A 23502-nucleotide genomic window follows, 5' to 3' on the forward strand; every position below is an offset into this window, starting at 1 on the left:
ACACACGTCCCACAATAACCTGACGACTTTCCTCTAAGGCCCCACCTCTTAAAGGCTCCACCATCAGGGACACCACAGGCAAGGGACCAGATGTCAACTCACAAGCGTCATCCAAACCAGAGCAATTCCAATTCTAACCACTTACCCGTAGTTCAGCTTGGTTGTGGGGGCGAAATTCATGGTTTGGCACATGCTAAGCAAGCACTGTTTTACTGTGCTATATGCCTGGCCTTCTATCTACAAATATTTCCTAAGTACGTATTGTGTAATATGTATGCTAAGTTCTCTGTCCTTAACATAAGCTGCTGTCTGTACAACCAATTGGAGGGACAGATTGAACAAGATGTACACATGTGTGTCTGCATACTGCACGGTGACAATAACGGTTAATGGTCATTGACAATTTTAGGGGAACTTTCATTAACCTTTCACCAAAACAAAATATGCGTAAAAAGGCAATGTCGAAAGCATCCTTTGCAGACCAGTAAACTGAGAAACAGAGATACCAGAACACTGGTCAAAGTCGCACAACTCATATAGGTGAGGCATGTCATTCAACTGAGATTTGTCTGTCTGCTCCTGTCTCTGGATATCTGTACTCAGTGCCACACTGTTGTGACTCACCTGTGTGTAGAGCAGGGACCAAGGGTGGAAGGAGACCTCCAGGGTACAGGTATGCCAATGTGGGTGGGGGCGGGGGAGTTAAAGCCTGGCGCTATCAGCATCACCTGGGAGCTTCAACCGCTCTTTCCATCTCACGCCCACACCCCTAACCCACCAGGCCCCTGCAATGGAACCAGACCCACACAGCTGCTAGCTCTTTGTAAGTTAGAGCTGCCCTCTGAGTAGAGATAGGAAAACCGAGGCCCAGGCTTTGAAAGCCACCGAGAGGGGCAGAACTTGAGTGGGGTGGAAGAGCAAACCCTGTGCCCTCAGTAAAGCAGATTCCTGCAAGGTCAGGGGCTGAGTGTGTGCAGAGTGCTGGGAGCACAAGGTCAAGGTACTGAGAGAGGTGCTGGGTGCATAAGGTGAAGTCACTGGACTTGCAGCACCTCTATCCCTGCAAGTGGCCTGTGCACCGCATCCCCTGTCCCGTGCGGCCTGGCCCGGCGGCTCCCTCGGCTCCACCCCCGGCTCCCCCGCCCGCCGCTCCAGCCTCTCAAAAGCCCGGGCGCCCGGGGCGGCGGCGCAGAGCCGGGGCCGGCGCACGAGGCGGCAGGGCGGCCATGACTGCGGAGCAGGCGCTGCCCCTGGGCAACGGGAAGGCGGCTGAGGAGGCGCGGGGGTCCGAGGCGCTGGGCGGCGGCGGCGGGGGCACGGCGGGGATGCGCGAGGCGCGCGACAAGGCGGTCCACGAACGCGGTCACTGGAACAACAAGGTGGAGTTCGTGCTGAGCGTAGCAGGCGAGATCATTGGGCTTGGCAACGTGTGGCGCTTTCCCTACCTGTGCTACAAGAACGGCGGAGGTGAGCGCGGTGGGGATGGCGGGGACGCAGGGCGACACCTCGGCGGGGGTGAGGGGAGACACCTCTTGTGCAGGACCCTGATCCCTCCTCCCAATCCCTGGGAGCTGAGGGACTGAGCGGGGCCCACCTGTTCCTCTGCGCCTGCGTGCACGAAGCCGCTTCGCACCTGAGCGCGCCACCACCTGCCACCTGCCACGGGCCCAGAGCAGCGTCTGTCACCTGCGTGAGAGACAGACCTGGCCCAGAAGCTCTGCTTTCAGGCAACTCTCTTGGCATTTTTAGGCAGAAACCCGGAGGCTCAGCTGTACTCACTGGAAAAGACTGATCTGAGCAGTCTTTTGGAGAGGCCACTGGAGTGCCAGGAGCAGGAGCACCCAGTGTTAGCTGTGTTTTGGTAATTTTTTTTTTTTCTTCACAGACGCCTTGGAAAGCAGTGTTTTTACGAATCTCAAAGATCATGAGGTTAGGGGTCCAAGAAAGTCTCTGTTTTACTACTACTGCTGAGAGTGGGATTCTGTCACCAAAGGCCTCATTTTTTTGTGCAGGTTTGAACTGACCCCCCCCCCTCCTCCGCGGAGAACTTTTGGACAGGCTTTGCTGCGTGCTCTCCTCTGTAGTCTTTAAAATGTGCTCTTCAGGCCCTTTCTAGGGAAAGTATTTTAGGCCTCTCTGGAGGAAAAACTGGCAGCAAGCAGTTTCTTTTACTGGGCTCAGACTCACCCACAACAACTGCAACCACGCTGATTTGGTGTGTGTGAGAGAAAGAGATGCTTAGATATCGAGGAAGAAGACCAGAATCCCTTCCAGAGACAGCATCTCAGAGTGCCATTGGGAAGAATGAAAACTACGGGCCTCAGCTCTCCCAGCCCAGAGCAGGATCCAGATCCAGTCCCCACACCCCACCCCCACCCCAATGTCTCAGTAGGACAGCAGAGAAGGAAGGAATCCCATTAAAAGCTGTGGTGACACAGTTCCTCCCCGAAAAGGCCTATCTTGGCATTTCCTCTCTTCTTTGTGGTACCCCTGATCTTCAAGAAGATCTTCCAACTCTAAAAAGGTGGCAAAGAAGTTGGCTGGCACGGGCCCTGCGAACTGCACTGCCTAGCTCAGGATCTTTCTTTGGGGACATTCACCCTGAAGGCACAGGCTGCTCTGGGCCTGCCCTGCACTGGTAATGAAGTGGCCAGTGGTGTTCGTGGCTTGGCAAGAGGAGACAGCCAGCCGGGACTTGGAGACCCAAAATGTGCCCTGTGCTCTCAGGCAGGGCCTGCTTCACTGTGCAGACTGAGCCTCTGGAAGACACCGTGTGCACTTAGGGATAGTTGTAGGAGCCCTTTAGGACAGTTTGGGGGGCAGAAACTATTTTAATGTCTTTATTCATCTAGGAAATGTTAGGCCTAAAGAAGAAAGTGGAGATAATTGTGTTAGCCACAAATTCTGCTACAAATTGTTGTTAAGGTTGTAGTGAGTAAAGTAGAAACATGACTCACTGTTGGTTTTGTTCTCTTTTCTCTTTGATTTGCCAAAAAGCCTTCATCCGTGCAGACACCCTGGTTTGGTTGTGTTGGTTATTTTAAGAATTACAGTACTAGCTTTGTGAGTACACAGGCCAGCTGGCTCTTACCCAGTGTCATCTATTGGGTTCTTGAAGGCTCATACAGGTGAACTACAGGCTCTTAAGGGAACCACTTCAGCTTTTTAATAAAAGGAATTTGAATTCAGGCCTCAGAGGCCATTTCCTTCCCCTGTCACACACAAGTCCTGTTTTCAAACTAGCAGGCCTGTGGCTTCCTTTAGATATAATTGTGTCTACAGTAACTGAAAATATCTCGTTCATGGGGCAAAATCTTGCATTAGTCCCTTGTCCAGAAAAGGTTAAGACCCGTTCAAAGCCTGGTAGACAGGGCCACACTATCAGGATTAATCAAGATTGTTGCTAGTAATCCAGTGGTTACAGAGGCTTCATTTAGCAAAAGCAATTTCAGGTAAAGCCTCCATTTGTAACATCGGATGAAGAATGCTGTGCTGCCATTCATTGTTACTAAACAGGAGAAAGAAAATAAGGGATTTAGTGGGGGTGTCCCAGCTGTGCCCAGGAACCCATGCTCACTTCGTTTATTTCATTTATTTTGCAGAAAGACGCGAGCCATGGATATAGTGTTTAGGGTGGTCCTTACCCTAAAGCAGCTTGGGGGTAGGGGGTCTTATGCTCCATAGCTTGATCACATGTGCAGGGGTGTTTAACCCTTCGGAGCCTGGTGCTTCTCACTGTATGATTCCCTGAAAAGATTTGTTGTTGTTGGTTTTCTTTATGAAGGAAATCTTTTTAGGGGGGATTCTACAAGAAAATAAAGAGGGGGGTAGTCTCCTTCTCTCACCCTCTTGAGATTAGAACTAAGGTGGGAACAACACATAGGGTGTGAATGGGTGTAATCCATGCTGGGAATAGAATGGGGGGCTGGAGAGCTGGCTCAGCTGGTAAAGCACTTTGTCTTCATGCATGAAGATTTTTCAGCACCCACATAAAAAGTGTGGTAGTGCACGCCTGTCATTCTAGCTCTGGGGAAGTGGGGATGGGAGGATGCCTGGAGCTCAGGGGCCAGGCAGTCTAGCTGAATCAGTAAGCCCTGGCTTCAGTGAGCATCCCTGTATCATAAACAGGGTCAAGATTATAGAGGAAGACACTTGGCATTGTCCGTTGGCCTCCACATACATGTGCACAAATGTATATACACACACTAACAGAAAGCAAATCACACATATAAAAAATAAAGAATTGATCAACAGAACATATTTTGAACATCCCCATTTTCATCATATAGCCATCCTTGGAAGTTATCAGTGGCAGATATTGATTATTAAAGTCCATTTTACACCTGGGGAAGTTAAGGTTCAGAGATGTGATGGAGAGTCTCTTAAGGTAAAAGGTGGCAGAGGGCACGAAAGCTGCTTCCATGTTTTCTGGCTCCGGCCCTCCCAGCCAAACAGGAATTCCAGCTGGAAGAGGACCTCGTGCTGTGCTGTGGTAGATGCTCACTGAAGAGGGCTGGTACTGATGGAGAAACAGCAGGGCGGTTCCCATAGCATCCCTCTACATCCCCACAGGGGCATTTCTGATTCCTTACGTGGTGTTCTTCATCTGCTGTGGGATTCCTGTCTTCTTCCTGGAAACGGCTCTGGGGCAGTTCACAAGTGAAGGTGGCATCACGTGCTGGAGGAGAGTCTGCCCTTTATTTGAAGGTATGTGTTGATTTCCTGAGCAAAGAAAAATTTGCCTCATTGACACCAAGTTGCCAGGAGCCACTGAAGGCTATTTTAAAGGACAAAGATGCCATCTTCTCTTTCCCGTTGGTCCTCACAGGCATTGGCTATGCAACACAGGTGATTGAGGCGCACCTCAATGTTTACTACATCATCATCCTGGCGTGGGCCATCTTCTACCTAAGCAATTGCTTCACCACCGAGCTCCCCTGGGCCACCTGTGGGCACGAGTGGAACACAGGTATGGTCTCTAGGCTGGCTCTTTCCTGGTCCTGTGGAGGGAACTGGGGTTGGTGGTACACCCTGAGCTCTTGTCATACTTCTGTTTCCTGGGAGTGGCCTCTGGAACAGTGGTCACCTGGCCAGAGTATATTCAGCAGTTCCAGGTGAAGCTGAGCCCTGGGGACAGCGTTAGAGTGTGACCAAGCTCTAGCCTTCAACTTGAGGATCAGGAGTCCTCCCTAGCCCTTCCCCTCTGAGTGGTCCATCTTTTTCCATAAGATTCAGGAGTTAGACTAAATTGAGGGCCATTAAGATGAGCGTACTTATAGTAATTAACACAAACTAGAAAACGCCTTTGGTCGCCAGAATTTGAAAGTCAGGAGACATCGTGTGGAAAGCCCGATTTCCAGCTTCTTTTAAAAGATTTAGTTATTTTTATTTTATGTGTATGAGTGTCGTCTGCTTGCATGTATATGACTATATTCATGCAGTGCCTATGGAGGCCATAGAGGATGTCAGATCCCCTGAGACTGGGATCACAAATGGTTATGAATCACCATGTAGGTGCTGGGACTCAAACCCAGGTGCTCTGGAAGAGCAGCCAGTGTTCCTAACTGCTGAGCCAACTTTTCAGCCCTCTAACTTCTTTTCAAAAATTAAATCTCTGGCAACTTCCCTACTTGATAACAGCAGCCACAAACATGACTGGGAAACAGCTGATTCCTATGGATCAGTTGCCACCACCACACCCAAGTTACTTGGCTTGCTTTATTTGTTCAAACAAGCTAAACAGCTGAAGGCAGCAACCCCCCCCACACACACACACACAGTGGGGAGTCTTAAAGGTCACCTTTGGCTTAGATTCATGGTTTGCTTTTAATCTGTCATCCTATCAGGACTTCTTTGGCAATCTAAAGGAGGAGAGTACCTATCCAACCCCTTTCTGAGATTGCTATGCTAATGCAGACATCACTAATGGATTATCGCACTCATTCTTTCTGAGACAAGTCTTGGCCTCAGAGCCCTTCTCAGTGCTGCTGCCTTTAGATTAGAATTGGCACACATACCTATCCATCTATGTTAACATTTATGCTTAGATTATGTCTGAGGGAGACCTATCACCCTGAAAACTGAGATACAGTGTGGCCTACATATTGTACAGGTCACCAAGAAAAGCAGCAGTAAGGATTAGGTCTAAGAAAGCACTACAGTCTATTTTCTAGACCTCTGTGACTATGGTTTACCTGGGTTCCAGTCACTTCTGTGGTAGCTGATGTCAACTCTCTTCAGGCCCAGGTCCCTTTGGCAAGGGACCTCATGGAGATGTTTATCAAACCAAAGTTCAGGGATGCATTCTTGGATTCCTGATAATTAGTGTGTTAAGGAAACTACTAACCTGCACATGCCCTGATTCCCCACCTCAGCCACTGCTGTTGAGGGCCCTCAAGAGATTCAGTTGCTTGAATCTGTGTTTATAATTTCTCAAGACTTAATTTTTAGATCATGTGTGGGCAAGACATGTGGCTCAGTGGCTCAAAAATTGACCAGCATCACAGGGCTCTGGGTTCCATCCCCAGCATTGAGAAAGAAAAGGAAGGAAGGAAGGGAGGAAGGAAGGGAGGAAGTTAGGAAGGGAGGGAGAGAGGAAGATAGGAAGGACATGTTGGTATGAGCTGAGGCTGAGGCACGCTGTGAGGTGGAAGGTCTTGCAGAAGGGCGAGCTGGGGAAATAATGGAGGAATATACAGCCTAGTTCCACAGACCCTGCCTCTGCACTGTCGGGTTTGCTTTTCTACTGGGAAAGCAGCTTATTATCACCAAATGGAATTATTCAGCACATCCGGGGAGGGTGTGACATTGCTTTGCATTGGGCCAGTTCCCCAGTTTGGTTGGTATTTCATTCATTACTTCATTAATCCATCTTTACGATGGACTCTCATGTAGCCCAGGATGGACCTGGAGTTCTTGGTCCTCTTGCCTCCACTGCCCAGGTACTAGCAGTACAAGTGTGCACAGGGCAGCTTTAACTTGTGTTTCGCTTGATCTTAGCTCAAAGATCTCAGACAAAGACTGAGAAGCTATTGACTTACTACAATTTAAATTTGCTTATCTATCTGTGAGAATAGTCACGCGGGGTTATAACCATTGTTTATTTGTATGTAATCAATTTTAAGGCAAATGACACATCTGAGGGTGTATGTGTGTCTGTCTGTCTGTCTGCTTTGTTTTATTCTGCTCGGGTTTAGTTGTTTAGTATTGACAGGGACTTGCTCTGGGACCCAGGCTGGCCTCAATCTCAAGTGATCCCTCTCATCCTCCCAAGTGCTGGGACCTTGGGTGTGACCACCACACCTGGTAGAGTTTCTTTTTACTCTTAGGGAAAATATGAAGCAGTGCCATCTTAGAGTGATGAAAGCCAAGGATGCTATTGTTGCAGAAACAGGCCTGGGCATATCCAGTCCATTTGCTGACAGTGTCGGGTTCTAGACTCCACTGGAGACACTCGGGCACTCAGACCCACCTGCTCTCAGCAGACACTAGCACTAGCCAGGAAGAATGAGGATGATACAGACAGCCTGGCCATTTATCCCCAGTGGAGCACATGCCTCCATAGCCTGTGACATGAACACTTGCTGTGCCTAAGATGCTGCTACCCAAACGGCAGGTGTAATGGGGGTTTGTCTGTGTGAGAAGGCACTGCCAGGTGTAGCAGCACCCATCCCTCCCTGGACTCTGAGCCAGATAAATGCCTAGGTCATCAGGGAGCTGGTGCAGTAAGCTCTGCCCCAGGGAGCCTGCAGCCCAGTGGCTCAGGCAGCTGGGTCTGTGGCAGCTGAATGGAGCCCTCAGTTCTGTCTCTAGCAGGATGTGGGCTTTACAGAGGAGGGCGAAGATGTATGTGGGGGCCTCACCTCAGCTATTCTTTAGCCTTGGATTCTTTCTCTTCATAAGCAAGAGTCAGAGAAGGTGGTTTCTTGGAGGGTCTTAGGGTTCTCACTTACTTAGAATTCAGGAGCTGGAGGTCAGGGAAGGCTTCCTGGAGGAGGAGGTGGCTTAGGTTTGCTCCGAACCTTGACACTAGGATGTTTCTGCTGCAGAGTCCCTTGGTGCTTAACTTTTTGAGAAGAGTCGTTCAATTACTTACTTCTTGACTCATGGGAGTGAGTGAGGGGGTGTAGAAACCAAGGACCTCCTGGTCCTGCTAGTTTGTCCAGCCCCGCCCAGCTCTTCACAAGGCTGCTACAGTAGTCATCCCTTTCTGTGTGAATGGGAACCCCAGCCCTGTCAGAATGCCTGGGGATGCCTGGCCTGTTCTTTTCTTTCCAGGGAGGGCACTGGGCAGTAGAGACCAATGCCATGGACAGGGCTAAGCAGAGAAGAAGAAGTAGACGGTGGTATGGGGGGTGATGAGGCATGGGGCAGCCCATGGTAAGATTCTGGACAGGAACAGAGCAAGGCTGTGCTCTTCTTAGAACCAGACCAGGCCACCAGGGAAACTGTCATCAAAGCATGGATTTGCCTCCGTGCTCTGACCCCTGTTTGCCAACACCACCTGGCTGTGCCATCAGTTCTGTGAGGTCCTCAGGTTCAGCCCCGTGAAGGTTAATTTCCTGTGTGTTTTGTCTTGTTTCCACCCAGAGAAATGTGTGGAGTTCCAGAAGCTGAACTTTAGCAACTACAGTCACGTGTCCCTGCAGAATGCCACCTCCCCGGTCATGGAGTTCTGGGAGTAAGTGAAGGATCAGCTGGCCTTGTCCTCATCCATGTCTCCCCATCTTCTCCCATCCCCACCCCCTCCTGGAAGCAGCTAGCCTGACTCCCCGCACCCCACGCTTCTTGGCTCCTGTGGCCATCAAACTGCTGTAGAAGCAAGCATGTGTGTGGGTTCTTCTGGGGTGTCCCATAGGAGCGGCTGAGAGCAACGCATTCTGGTTCTTTGAAACATGTCAGCAGGCCTAGTGCTTACTAGAGCGGGAAGGGCTTGGTAAAAAGACAGTTTAAAAATTCATTCTGAGCAGCAGAGAAGCCAGAACATGCTGCTGTAAGTGAAGCCAGGAGTATATTTAGCCTTAGAAAGCAGAAGTCTCTGGGAGTGGGGGCTAGCTTGCTCTCAGTACCTGAAGTCATGTGTGAAAAAGTAGATCTATTTTAATGGAGGGAGAGTGCGGAGAGGCAGTTTTCAACTATATTCAAGAAAGATATGTGATCAAAAGGACCCCAGAAGGTTGTGAGCACCCTTGTCCTGGAAATGGGTACAATTTTAACTGAGTTCTAAGGCACTGTGATCCTCACAGGGCTGAGGCCCACAGTTATTTAACCTGTGTACTGCATAACCCAGGGAACATCATTCTGAGGTGCCTTGTAAAATGAGCACTGTAGAAGTGTGTGGTGCATGACCTGCAGAAGTAGTCAGTGGCCCCGACTCCTACCACAGGGGAGTCCCTCTGCACTGGTATACACAGGTGGTTTCTATAAGCAGCAAAGACTAGACCAAACGCTCCCTGAGGTTTCTCAGTCTGCATAGACCTGACTTCATTGACAAAGTCTCCCCTACTTTGTGTCTAATTAGTAATAGTAACATATGAAGCTGAATGGTGGGTTTCTGGGTGATTTTAATTTGTTTTCCAGATACTATTTGTTTCCTTCCCTCTAGAAGTCTGGCTGAATTTAGAGTCATCATTCTCCTGTCGTCTTTACATTTGTTCTGCTTGCATGTGTGCCTGGAATAGACCAGATGCTGCCTTACACATTGTAAACTTTTCCAGGACTAGTATCCAATCCTAACATCTTTTTTCACTATGTTTCTTTTCTCAGAAGTGGTTTTTAGGATGAGCCTAGGTTGATACAAGGATTCTGACTTCTTCACAAAGACCCCCTTATAGTGTTCCACTATGTGAATGGTTACTTTGTACTTACAAGTCTTCCTGGTAGGTTAGACTCATCCATCCCCACCCAGACTGAACTAGATGAGCTTTCTTGAAGGTTTCTAGTCTGTAAACGCCTCTTAGTCTATTGTACGCTACTGTAAAAATATCTAAGACTGGGTGATTTATAAAGAACAGAGATGTGTCTCCTATACCCGTACAGTTTGGGAAGTCCAGGGTGGAGAGAAGTGGTGCCTGGCAAGAGTCTGCTCCTGCACCATCATCCCACAGGAAAGCAGCACGGCGGGAGAGGAACAAGGGCTCCAAATTCAGATTTTCCTTAGGAAATCCCTGTTAGTCCCATGGTAACAATTCAAATCAGTTTCTATAATCCACTTTCCAATATTGCTATGTTGGGGTTTCACTCTTCAACTCATAATGTAAGGGGACACATCCAAACCATGACAAGGTGTACCTGCTGGGTCATGGGCCACACACATTATCCATTCTATCAGATGTAGAAATTGCTCTATTGTGCAATCTAAATATCAACTTGAATGAATTTCTGCTGCTCTGCCTTTTCTTCCTTCCTTCCTTTCTTTTCTTTCTTTCTTTCCTTTTTTCTTCCTTCCTTTTTTCTTTTGTTCTTTCTTTCCTTCTTTTATTTCTTTTTCTTCTTGATGTGATTATTTTATTTTGTGTGTCTGTACAGTACATACATGCAGTATCTATAGAGGCCAGAAGAGGGTGTCAGATCCCCTGAGGCTGGAGTTACATTTCATTGTGACCTGCCATGTGGCTGCTGGCAATCAAACCCAGGTCCTCTCCAGAAACAAGTGAATGCTTCACTTTTTGTGCAGCACTTCCTCCGAGCAAATGGTTTTTGTTTGTTTCATCTTGTTTTCTCCAGACAGGGCCTTGCTGTGTAACCCTGGTTGACCTGAAACTTGTTGTGTAGACAACAGTGTCCTTGAACTTCCAGCAATCCCCCTGCCTCTGCCTCTCAAGTGCTGGTATTACAGGCCTTTGCCACTCACTCTAGTCAGGTTTTATTTCTCCTGAGGATGAAATGATATTTCACTATTTTGAACTTATTTTTCCCTGATTGCTGGTGAAGTGAGCATCTTTTTGTGATTTTGATACCTCTATCTTTCTCTGAGTTGTGTTTTCTTACTGACAAACATTCTTTCTTTCTTTCTTTCTTTTAGATATGATTTTCTTTGCTGTAGGATATTTCTGAGTGTGTGGCTTTTCTTTCTTTCTTATGGTATACAGGATTTTCCATTTTACTGCCTTTGTATGTGCCAGTTTCTCCTTTGTGGCTGGTACAGTTGGCCTCTTATTTAGGATGGCTTTCCTCCCCCAAAGTTGTACGAACAGTTTTTGTATTTTCTCCTAAGGGTATTAAAGGTTTGGTTTTCTCACATTCAGGAATGGGGTGTGTGTGTGTGTGTGTGTGTGTGTGTGTGTGTGTGTGTGTGTGTGTGTGTGTGTCAAGATGGGATTATAGCTTTTTCTTCTTATGTGGGTCCTGGATTTCTCCAGTCACATTTACCCATCTCACCCCTTCTCAGAAGATCTGCAGTGCCTTCTCATCTAGATGCGATTTTCCTAAAAGCACAGGTCTGTTTTAGCATTCTTCGCCCTTCTACTTGATCTTTTTGTCTCTGTATTGCTGTCTCCCCTGTGTTGTTGTTATGGCCCTTGGCCTGGTCATGCTTTATTCACCTCTAAAATGATCATACTTTTCCAAATGAATTTTAGAATCAGCTTGTTTAGCCTAAGCAACACAAAATAAGTGAATAACTTTTGAGGGATTTGGGGTGGAAGTCTGTTGGCCCATTAGTTTAGCTTGAAGAAAGTTGTCTCTCCTGTATTAGCTTCCAGTCTGTGAGTGGTTCAGCTGACTCTTCATTTAGTAGGGCCTCTTGAATGCCTTTCAAGTGTGGCCTTTGGAGCAGTTAGCGTCCGAACCAATGGCATATATCTAGTCAGGCACAATCTCAAAAGGAGCTTTTTAAAGGTATGTGCTAGGGAGGCAGCCTCAGTTCTGGGCAGGGCAGCAGGGTTTTACCCAAACATACTGGGTTGGGATTTCCTGGAGAAGTGTACGGGGGTGGGGGGGGGCTTATTTTGGACACAATTAAAGGTCTATGAAAAAAATTTTTAAGATTTTTTTTTCAATAAGGAACCCAACCTAGACTGACTTTCACACACACACTGGTGCGCCATATTTGGCTATGTCCCCTTGATGGGGAGACCCAGTGGCACTCGGAGGAAGGATAGCAGACTACAAGAAGAGACTTGATACCTTAGCATCATATTCAAGGGGAGGAGGTCCCCTTTAGTCACAGTCATAGGGAAGGGGAATGGGGTGAAAGCAGGAGAGAGGGAGGAATGGGAGAATGGGATAGCAATTGAGATGTAATATGAATGATTTTATTTTTCAATAAAAAATAGTATCATAAAATAAATAAATAAAAAATAAGGAACCCAACCTAAAACAAGGTCTATATAAGGCCCTGTGTGTTCTCTCCCCGCTCCCCGCCCCAACACATACCATTCATTCCTTTTGAGACTTATGTGCAAATCTTTAGTGGTTTTGTTTTCTTTTTATTCTTTTTAAAAGAGGTTATATACATGCCACAGTATACTGTGAGGGTCAGAGGGCAACTTCTTGGAATTGGTTCTCTCTGTCCACCATGTGGGGGTCTTGGAGACTGAACTCATGTCTTCAGGCTCAGTGGCAGGTGCCTTTACCTATGGAGCCGCCTTGCCAACCCAAGTCACTGTGTATGCAATGTACTTGCCCACAGCCTGTGTTTCTCAGTTGGTTGACCACTGCCAGGCTTGGGAAGGTTCTCAGTAAATACTGATAGAATGAACAGACAGAGGAAGAAGGCAGGCAAGTGGTACAATAGAAAACCCTACATGAGAAGGGGGAAGGAGGTCCTGGCAGAAACCCATCTTCACCAAGTTTCCCATCAGCACCCAGCATGCCCAGCACCCCTGTGCAGTGTCTTTACTAGACACCAGAACACCAACCTTTTCCAGCTGCCTGATCACTCCAGATGAATGGCCATGGGAGACATCATCTCTTCAATGTGTCTGTATCATCTACATGACCCTGATTGTTGTGTACTGACAGTACTATCTCCGGTGCCTTTTGTTAGACCCTACCAATCCACCTTCTCAGAGACCGTGCAGGGATTCACATCATCCTGTGAAGATTGGAGAAAAGCCAAGAAATTTGAGGAGAACTGGTGGCTGTACCATTTGATTGAACCATGTGTGTACCTTTGATTAACCCAGATTCCCGATCATCTTTAAAAAAAAAAAAAAAAAAAAAAAAAGTATGAAGATTTCATTTTATGCATGTGTATAGTATTCTGCCTGCATGTACACCTGCAGGCCAGAAGAGGGCAGCAGATCTCCTTATAGATGGTTGTGAGCCACCATGTGATTGCTGGGAACTGAACTCAGGACCTCTGGAAGAGCAGCCAGTGCTCTTAACCTCTGAGCCATCTCTCCAGTCCTTCCCCTGCGCCCAGCCATCTTATATTCACTGGAATCCTTTAGACTCACCTCTCCATAGTGCCCTGGACACTATGAATATTCCACCAAACCCACAGTAGAGAATGCTTTGCTAAGACGTAGTTCTTTCTTGCTTTGGGCTAATCATTGATCCTGGGGCTTTGGGAAAAATGTTCTAGTTCTCCTCCCAGCAGCCCTTGGATACTGGGTCAGTCTCCCCAGAGCTTTCCCTCTACCATAATTCCTGGTCTCTCTCATTTGTGGCCTGTTCAGTTCCCCACCTGTATTCAAGTCCCCACTGTGTCCCTGTTCTCTAAACCAGGGCCACCATGCTTGGTTAAAGCACAGGCTTTGACTGCCTGCTGGTTTGTTCCTTCTACAAATGCCTGCTTCTTGGTGTATGTAAGAAAGACGCTGTGTCTGAGGGATGCAGAGATGACAGGTGCCAGTCTCTAATATGCTAATATTAGCACCTCACTCTAATAGGTGAAACAAACTCACAGGTGACTCTAAAATCCATATGGCAAGTAGCTGCTTCCCTGCCCACAGTTGGTCTGGCTCTCAGGCCAAGCCACATCGGACCCATTTTACAATTTCATTTTCCTTTTCAGGATGTATTTTAAATGAGTCACTCAGCCAACAAGACAAGCCAGGCCCTGCATCTGTCCTGGTTCTGACTCTGGCAGGGGCTTATAGGGTGGGACAGCTTGTCTTTCTAATGTCACATTTCAAAATCGGGCCACGGTTTCCCTTAGTAACCATTATGCACCAAGTCCATGTGCGTATCTAAATGTGTCTGCATTTCTAAATCCCGAGCCTGCATCCACTGGTGGTATTGAGCTTGGCAGCGTTAGACGGACCTTGTGCTCACTGTCCTTTCTCAGTCCCCTCACTCTTCCCGGTGTCCCCGGGTTTCATGAGCAGCCCCAGGTTCCTGATGTGTACAGTTATAATCACCCTGCACAGGAGCCCATGTGAGAAACATGTTGTGGTACACACCGTGTGTTGGGCTGCAGTTAGGCTCTGAGGGTTTCAGCTCCGTTTCTTTATTTGGGAGCCAGCCTTGTCTTTCTGGATTAGCTTTACTGCAGATTTATTTGTTGCTTTTGTACTTTTAAACTCCCCCCCCCCCCAAGATAGATATCTTAATTCATCATCTTTGGGTAGAAATTGGGACTCAGAGGAACAAATCTGTTTTGACTGTGAGACTGGGCATCCCCCTTGCTGCCTCTGCCCCTCCCTCTGTTATTTTCCTCCTCCTCGTCCTCCTCGTCCTCCTTGTCCTCCTAGTCTTCCTAGTCTTGCTAGTCTTCCTAGTCCTCCTTGTCCTCATCCTCATCCCTTCTCTTTCTTTCTCCTCTGCCCTCCTCCTTCTTGCTGGTCTCCCTCCCCTCCCTCTTTTTTCTTTTTACCTCCTTTCTTCCCCCTCATCCTCTTCCTCCCAACTCACTGCCCTCCCTCCCTCCCTCCCTCCCTCCCTCCCTTCCTCTATTATCCTCCTCCTGTTCTTCCCCTTGCTGGCTTTTGTCTTGCCCCATACATGCCCAGGCCTGCACCAGGGTCTCTCTCCTGGCCTTTGCCCCCCTTTGCCTGTGTCTGGCTCTGTGTTTTCACTGACTCTTAATTCAGATGTCAACACCCTTCCGGGTGGCACAGTGGGGTGAGGTGCCAACTCCCCCAGCCTTCTCTCTGCACAGCTCTTTTCTGAAATCCTGAGCCTATCAACTGGCTCCTTCCCCTTCATCTTCAGTGTAGTTTACAATCTGTGTTAGCACAGCCTGTATCCTTTGCTCACTGTTGTTTGCCAGCATGTTTGAGGTGCTTAGAAAATACCATCAAAAAATCAATGAATGGAATAGTGAGTGAATGAATGAGTGCACGTTACATGGCCCCTCCCATTTCAGCTGGAAGTTGAAAGTGGATAATTCTACTTGCTAATACAAGTGCAATGACACCTCCCCTGCACTGAGCTGTGTGGATAGGTCTGCTTCCCGGGTAGAATATTTGTGAGTGGCTCTTTCACCTTTGAAATGGGGACTTGTTGCTAGTCAGTGTTCCTTGTTGTGGGAAAAAAAAAACACCCCAAATAAAGAGTTTCAAGGAGGAGAAGGGTCCATTTTTGCTCATGGCATCACACGTTTCAGCCTTTGCTCACTTAGTTCTGTTTGGGTCCATGGTGACTGAGTGCATCATGGTGGGAGCAAGTGATGCAGGTGGGGGCCTTCATCTCATGGTGACTGGGAAATGGACAGAGACAGGAAGGGGGCTGGGTTAGGGTGTAATCTTCACAGGCACACAGTGTTCTAACCTCCTCCTCCTAAGGTCACCCTCCTAAGGGTCCCATGGCCTCCCCATGGTGCCATTACTGGGTGTTACTGACTTGTCTGGGTAGCTGTGTGCATGCTTGAGCAGTGTGATGTGTGACACACATACCTCACCTAGGTGGGCTGTAAGCAGATACACAGGTTAGCTCCTGTACCCTATCCTAGTGAGAGCTACTATTGCTATGGTGAGACCCCTTGATTAAAAGCAAGTTGGGGGTACATTATTTGGCTTACACCTCCCATCGTAGTCCATTATTGAAAGAAGTCAGGGCAGGAACTGAAGCAGGGCAGGGACCTGGAGGAAAGAGCTGATGCAGAGGCCATGGAGGGTGCTGCTTACTGGCTTCTTCTACATGGCTTGCTCAGCCTGCCTTCTTATAGAACCCAGGACCACTAGCCTCAGGGTGGCACCACCCACAGTGCACTGGACCCTCCCACATCAATTACTAATTAAGAAAATGTCCCACAAGCTTGCCTGCAGCCCTATCTTATGGAGATATTTTCTCAGCTGAGGTTCCCATCTTGAGAATGACCAGCACACTGAGCCACAGTGTCCCTTCTGGTCACCTCTGCTGAGGCTGAGTAGCGGCTGGGCCTGAGCTGTTGTGGCCTGTGCAGTCATCCCGTGACCTGAAGAAGCCCCAGACCACTTGCCTAGTTTAAAAACACTGAGGTACCATCTACTTCCTGACCCTGGTCCACGCCCACCCATTGTCCTGTCTGTATGTGGCTGCAGTGTAGATCTCAGTGGGTAGGCACTGTGGCCCAGCTGGAGTCCCCCTTTTCTTTTTCCCATGAAGGGTGTGCCCCTGGGCAACTTGTGTGGCCTCTGGAAGTCTGTGTGCACTCCTCTGAATGTAGCTGGGTGTGTCACGTTAGCATCAAATGAGACGGTGGTGTTTGCAGGGCACCTAGCACATGGTATGTGCTGAACAAACAGTTTTAACATGTTCCAACCCTTCTCCTGGGTGTGCTCACCACATCTGCACCTAGAGAGATGTGGGAAGCACCTGTCCTCGTGGAGGAAGCCCGGAAGAAAGAGGGATTGGGGTTTCTGAAGTAATGACAATAAATCTATGAGATGCTTGCACAGAGCCAAGAAGAGGGGAGATTGCCCATCTAGCTGTGGGATGGGCTTCATGAAGATGCTGGACCTAAGCTGGGCTTTGAAGGATGAATAGGAGTCCACATGGTTGACTGTGGAGCTAGGAGAAGGGACTAACAGACTGGAGCATAGATACCGAGGTCACACTTAGGGGCTCGTGGACTTCACGTGCAATGCTATAGTGTGTGTGGAGAGAGGCTGGGGTGGCGGGTGGGCGGGCGGGCAGGTCAGAGCATCTGTTCACATCCAGTAGTCTGCTCCTTACCTGTGGTCAGCTTATCAAAAATAGTAAATGAGAAATTCCAAAAACAAATTAATTGGTGTCCCTGTGTTTTAAATTTTCACACTGTCCTGAATAGTAAGATGACATCTTGTACTGCTTTTTCCGGATAAAATGTCATTTGCCCTGGAATGGGGCTGAGAGAGAGAGAGGGACGGATTTAGGGAAGGAGAGGGGGAGTTGGGGAAGGAGAGGGAGGGAGGGAGGGAGAGAGAGAGAGAGAGAGAGAGAGAGAGAGAGAGAGAGAGAGAGGAAGGGAGAGAGGAGAGAGGAGAGCAGATTGCCAGGTTCCAAGGCACCTTCCTTCCCTATAACCTCTCCTATTTTTTCTCTCCCTCTCTCTCTGGTGTATGAGCTCCCTGTCTGCTTTCTGCCTGCCAGTCACTTGTGGCATCTTGGTCAGATGCTGTGGTGGTATCAAGCTGCTTGCATTCAGGTGACCTTTATGTCATTTAATAATGGCTCAAGTGCACAAGAGTGGTGCTGAAATTTCAGATATGCCCAAGAGGAGTCAGCAAATGATTTAAAGAAAAAAAATAAATAAATCACTCTATCTATTCCTTCCTTCCCTCCCTCCCCTTTCCCTCCCTCCCTCCCTCTACCCTCCACCCCAAGAGTACTGGCCCCAACTTTCTTTTTGGTTGGGATGTATTGAATTTCAATGAATCACTTGGAATTCTCAATCCTTTTTGATCTCCGAAAGGACAAACTATATACTCAGGTGGGTGATGCCTTTATAGTTTCTCCCTGTGCCTTCTTTGTACATTAGACTTTAGTGAGCATTTAGATATATAGGGAAAGCATGGTGTATATTAGGGACTCACTACTTTGTGGTGTCAGGCAGCCACTAGGGACCTTGACATATCTGTTCTCTGGTTAGGGGAGAGCCACATGCATGTCTTCTCTAGATAAGGAAGAGCTACATGCATGTTTTCTCTGGTCAGGGGGAGACACCATGCATGTTCTCTCTGGTTAGGGGGAGCTGCCATGCATGTCTTCCAAGAGAGCTAGCTCTATTCTGGTATCTTGGAGGTCCTGGGGTACATCAAGAACAAAACCAAGTAAGAGAATGCTCCTGTAAGTCAAGGGAAATCCTCTAAGGAAAACTCCAACAGGCTGACAGAATTGAGAGTGTCGGGGTCAGAGTGGGCCTCTTTGAGGGGATGGCATTTGAGCAGGCACTAAGAGGACAAGTTTTAAGGCCAAAGGAACAGTGCAGGATGTGATCCCACCCTAGAAGATGTGTGCATTCTGAGACTCACATGTGAGGTGGACCTTTCCTGATGGACACGCGAGAGAGGCCCCATCTTACTCTACTTTCCATTGCTATAATAAAGAGCATGACTAAAAGCAGCCTGGGGAGGGCAGGGTTTGTTTAGATGACCTGTCTTGACCACAGTCCTTCAGAGCAGTCGGGACAGGCACTCAAGCAGGAAGAGAGGCCACCGGAACCATGGAGGAGTGAGGCTTACTGGCTTGTTCTTATGGCTTGCTCAACTCCCCCTGCTTTTCATACAGCCCAGGACCACCTGCCTACCCATGGTGAGCTGGGCCCTCCTACACCATTCATTAATCAAGAAAATGCTCCCTTAGACTTGCCTACAGGCCAATCTGATGGGGGGTATTTTCTCAGTTGAGAGTCCCTCCTCCCAGATGACTCTAGCTTGTGTAACGTTGACAAAATTCCTACCCAGCACAGGCCCTAAGTTAATCTGGACCTAGTGCCTTTATGAATGGTTGAAAATGATTCTTTAGACTTTCCTGAAAGGGCACCCCTGTGGCTCTGGGAATAAGACAGAGCTCCACCCTCCACCCGAGAGTTCTGGGTGTAGGCTGGATGCAAGAAGCAGGTTTCTGACTGGGCAGAGGGAGGCTAGGGCATGATTGTCCTCAACTATTAGGAAAGCATCTATGAAAGAGATCTTGGGGTGTGGTGGTTCATCCTGCTCAGCCATGCTGCTCCCTGATGCAAAGGACATACCTGACTTACTAAGGCCCCACCAATGTCACCTCTTGCTGTAAGGTGCCTTCTGGCCTCACATCACATCCTGGGTGGGCCTTTCCCAATAGAGTCTCATGGGAGGCTCCAAATTGGCAAGGACTCAAGGTCTGTTTCTTTTGTTTGTTTGATAGCAACAGGAGCCAGGTCTTCTAGGTATCAGCTTTTGGGACGCTTGTATGCTTTGTCCCATTTCTGAAAGCTTTTTCTGGGGTGTGACCACACTAGTTAGACACAGCCCGAGCATGCCCATGGAAGAGCCATTTGTGATGGGGAAGAAAAAAGAGAGAGAAACAAAAACAAAAAAACCAAAAGACAACAAAACCACATATGAAATGTCCTGTGAGTGAAATTATGCAGTGACTACAAAAAAGAGCAAGGCAGAAAATTTGTTGGCCCAGAGAGGAGGTGCTATTGGGGTGAGGAAGGGGTGAGGTGTGGAGAAAGGCATGTGTAGGCTGAGTTGCAGGCATCTGAAGTGGCCCTTTCTTCCTTGGCTTCTGGAATCTCTGCATAACTATAGTGAACGATGATGGGGCCAGAGTCTCTACATGCAGTTGTTTATCATGAAGGAATATATAGTACACCCAACCTAAAGCTGGTTTTATGTCACTGTTTTGGGTGCTGGAATTTCAATTGCAACTGGTGACGTGAGGTCTACTGTGGAATGCTACTGCTCAGAAAGCTTCATATGGGCCTTGGGAGATGGCTCTGTGCATAACATGCTTAGGACCTCAGCTCAGAGGTATATAAAAGATGAGTGGGCACGCCAGCCCACCTATAATCTCATATATAATCTTCTAAACTTGAGAAGATGAGGGCATTCCTGGGCAAGAAGGGTAGCTACACCCAATTAGTGAGCTCTGGGTTCACCCAGAGACGCTGCTGCCTCAGTAAGTAAAATGGAGAATGATCGAGGAAGACAGCTGACATCAACCTATGGCCTCCACACACATGCAAACACACATTCATGAGTACCTGCACACACATATGCCCACACACATGGGCACTGCATATACACATGTGCTCATGTACACACACACACACACACATACACACACGAAGAAAGAGGGAGCATTTATGATTTTAGAGCACTTCAGATTTTAAGTTTTCAGATTAGAGGGTGCTCCGCCTGTATTTATGTATGCTTGAAGATACACATACCCTCATCTCTATAGACATGCCTAGTAGGGTACATGGGCTGTCATTTACCAGCAGACCACGCAGCAGTAGAACATGGGGGAAGGGAGTAGGTAGTTTTGCTTCCCTGCTCTATGCTCTCTCATAGTATTTGAACTTTAAAGCTACAACTAGTGGCATGGTTCTCTTTATAATAAAAGCAGGCCTCTTGGCCTTGGGAAGTGAACTGTCAGTCATGATGACTCCCTTTGCTTGTGGGACAGTCCCACTTTGCTCCAGCCCCATCGTGCTAATCTTTACTTATTAGCTCCTCCTTATTAATATTAATGCATTTAACTCTGCAGTCATCCCCAAGAGGCAGGCAGAAGACAGATCTCTATCTTCCCTTTAACCAACATAGGGGCATCGCCCCAACTCATGGACCTGAATCTCAAAGCCAGTCCATCATCAGCTTCCACCCCTGGGCACCTGTTCTCTGCTGCTACAGGTAGCATATATGCAGAGACCCTTGAATACAGCTAAGGAGAACAGGGAAGGAGTCAAGACACTTGCCAATGTAAACATTTGCAGTTCTTTGCTGTCCCAGCAAGATCGTCACCTCTTGATTCCAACTATTGGATATTTAACTGGTTATAACAATAACAAGTGGAGTTTTTAGCAACAAAAATACAGAAGACCTTTGTTTCTATAGTAGATTATAAGCTGTGTATTGCCTCCCCGACAGGCCCTAAGAGATCACACCACTAACAATTCACTCTTTTCCTGCCTCTGGGTTCCTGTGTTACTGAAGCCAGGAGAGCCTTGTCAAAATCTACTGTTCTGGCTTCACCATACCCAACAGAACCTCCCTGTGGTCCCCACAAAGCTTCGAGTGGAGGTAGCCCTCTCTCCATTCTACTTCCAGTATCATGTGAGTGGCCGAGAAGAGGCCCGGAATGGGGCATGGGGGTAGGGTGGGCGGCTGACCTTGTTTGCTCTTGTGCACCCTATGAAGCTATCTGCCCTAAGCCATCTACACCAGGGTTTTTTCCTGGCCCAGAGCCTCATCTCAGGAAGGGTCAGTCTGTGTTCTGACATGATCTGGTCCCCACACTGAAAGCCCCACTGAGGGTCAGGCATTACTTGTAAGGCAGTTGCAAAAAGCTGTTAATGTCATGGTGTGACTTGGGGAGCCAGAGACTTGGGCCTCGGGGGGGGGGGGGCAGTAGCAGCAAGAATCATTGTGCAGTTGCCTTGGGCTTGCTACTTATATCTGCTGTCCCAGCCTTTGTGTAGCAGCAGGAGAAACTGGCCTTCGTAAAATTCTGCGTCGTTGGGGGCCTACTCTTGCTGTACACTTGTGACCATTCAAGCAAAAATACTCATGCCCGAAATTAGCCAGGAGGGCACTAGAAGTTTCAACTGACACCTTACACTATGTAATAGGGAAAAGCCAATTGGCTGCATGTGTCACCTTTTATATCCTGATGGCTACAGTAGGGAAAGGAAGGTCACTTTCATATCGCCCCTAATGTGAACCCTGCCACCATACAGAGATACTTAGGCTTGCTTCTTCCTTCTACTCACCTCTCAAAGATAGATGGCAAGGCTGACTACCTGCCCTGTCCTACACATCACAGGGTATCAGGAGGTCAGAGGTTAAGGGGCTTACCTGCAGTACCTCCCAGGGTGAGCCAGCCACCTGCGTTCTCCTGCGATTGCTTACTCTTCTCTCCTGCCTCTGAAACATTGCCAGATTCCCACTGTATCTCAGGGACAGCATCCTACTGGCACATGCCTCCCACGTAGAGTTCTGACAGCAGCCCTGTGCCCGAAGCCCTGTGCCAGCAGCCCAGCCATGGGAGATTGTCACTATACAGGGCATGTTTCTGATAGAAGGGAGGGAGGCTGGAGGAAACACAGAAGGCTACGGCATCTGTACTGAACAAACACACCTGGTGCTTGTGGCTCTTTCTTGGATTCTAGGAAACTCATTTAGGATGTGGCTTGAGGCTTGTTTTAGAAAGAGTGCTCCATGTTGGGCTGGGCTGGATGCTGAGTGTGAGATGGGTCCTGACTGCTACCTGCTGGGAGGATGGGAGCTGGTGAATTGGTGCTGACTCTGTCATGCTCTCTGTGGCCCTTTCATTGGTGGCAGGAAGCACCATTGGACAAATGATTTTAATTCAGGGACAGGAGCAGAGTGGCTTAGAAATGACTGTTTCATCACGCCTTCAGATTGTTTTTAACAGAGTTATAAGATCATCCTAATACTGTCCAGATTTGCACACATGAAATTAAAACACAACACACACACACGTAAACAACATCCAGGATAGGAAGAGGTCTCCAGAGCTGGGGCAACCCAAGGCTCCTTCATTAACATAAAGGAAAGTAACTCAGATTCTCAGCCCGTCTCTCAGTAGCATGGTGTCTGTGTAGATACCCCTGCCTTCACGATTGTTTCCCTTACCATGTTCACCTTTATAGGGTGTGAAAATGGTAAGCACTAATAAACGGGGCTTTGATTTGGGGGTTACGTTTGTTTCCTGCTTAGAGATGCATGGTCTATCCTGTCTGTACATGGGGCAAGGACAGGAAGCTATAGCTTGAAGTGGGCCTGCAATCTCGGGGTAAAGGACCAACACTCAGTGTGCTGTGTTACAGCTCCCGGATGCTCAGTTAACTGTGTCCAGCACTTCTTAGACGCTGGATGTTTCCTATTGCCAGTGGGCTTATCAGCCGAGGCCCAAGGTCCATGGAACAGTTTCTAAACCTTACTTTGAGCTGCAGTGGGTATGTGGTGATGGGTGGATAGGATGCTATCTCTGATCCATAATGGCTCCTCTTGGTGCACGTGCTCCTGTCACTTCCGGCAGCCTTCCCACACTCGTTTTCTGTTTAGAGCTCAAAGGCATGAAGGAGCAGGACAGAGGTGGCCTCTGGCAGACTCCACTCTTCATTGTCATTGTCTGTGTGTTGTGTGGAAGGATTATAGGCATGATCCCAGGTGAAGGCAGTCTTGGCAGGTTTTGCACTGAGATGGACATTGCTGTAGATTGGGAGGAACCATCCTGGATCTAGAATTCAGGAAGCGAATGGGGTGGGGGCTGGGGAGGACTCCAGCCAGGCTATAGTGTTTCTAATCAAACTTTGATGGGAGGAGGGAACCCAGAGGAGGAAAGAGAGATTGCTGCAGGTTCAGAGGACACACACGTGGATGGGGAGAGGACCAGTGTGCAGGCCAGAGACACCTAAAGGTCCATCCCATAAAACTGACACCAGAAGGTTTATTCTTGTTTCTCTTTAACCTTTTTTCCCTCTTG

General features: G+C 48.2%; 1 protein-coding gene across 1 annotated transcript in view; it reads left to right on the forward strand.

The window, feature by feature from the left end:
- Nucleotides 1–1226: 1226 nt before the first annotated feature.
- Nucleotides 1227–23502, forward strand: part of Slc6a11 (solute carrier family 6 member 11) — a 115545-nt gene continuing 93269 nt past the window's right edge. Inside the window, exons 1-4 of the mRNA XM_051155100.1 lie at nt 1227–1467; nt 4573–4707; nt 4829–4969; nt 8590–8680. Coding sequence (XP_051011057.1) covers nt 1227–1467; nt 4573–4707; nt 4829–4969; nt 8590–8680 — 608 coding nt within the window. The remainder of the gene's footprint in view (nt 1468–4572; nt 4708–4828; nt 4970–8589; nt 8681–23502) is intronic.

The sequence above is a fragment of the Acomys russatus genome, chromosome 13 (genome assembly GCF_903995435.1).
Source record: "Acomys russatus chromosome 13, mAcoRus1.1, whole genome shotgun sequence".
Classification (NCBI taxonomy): Eukaryota; Metazoa; Chordata; class Mammalia; order Rodentia; family Muridae; genus Acomys; species Acomys russatus.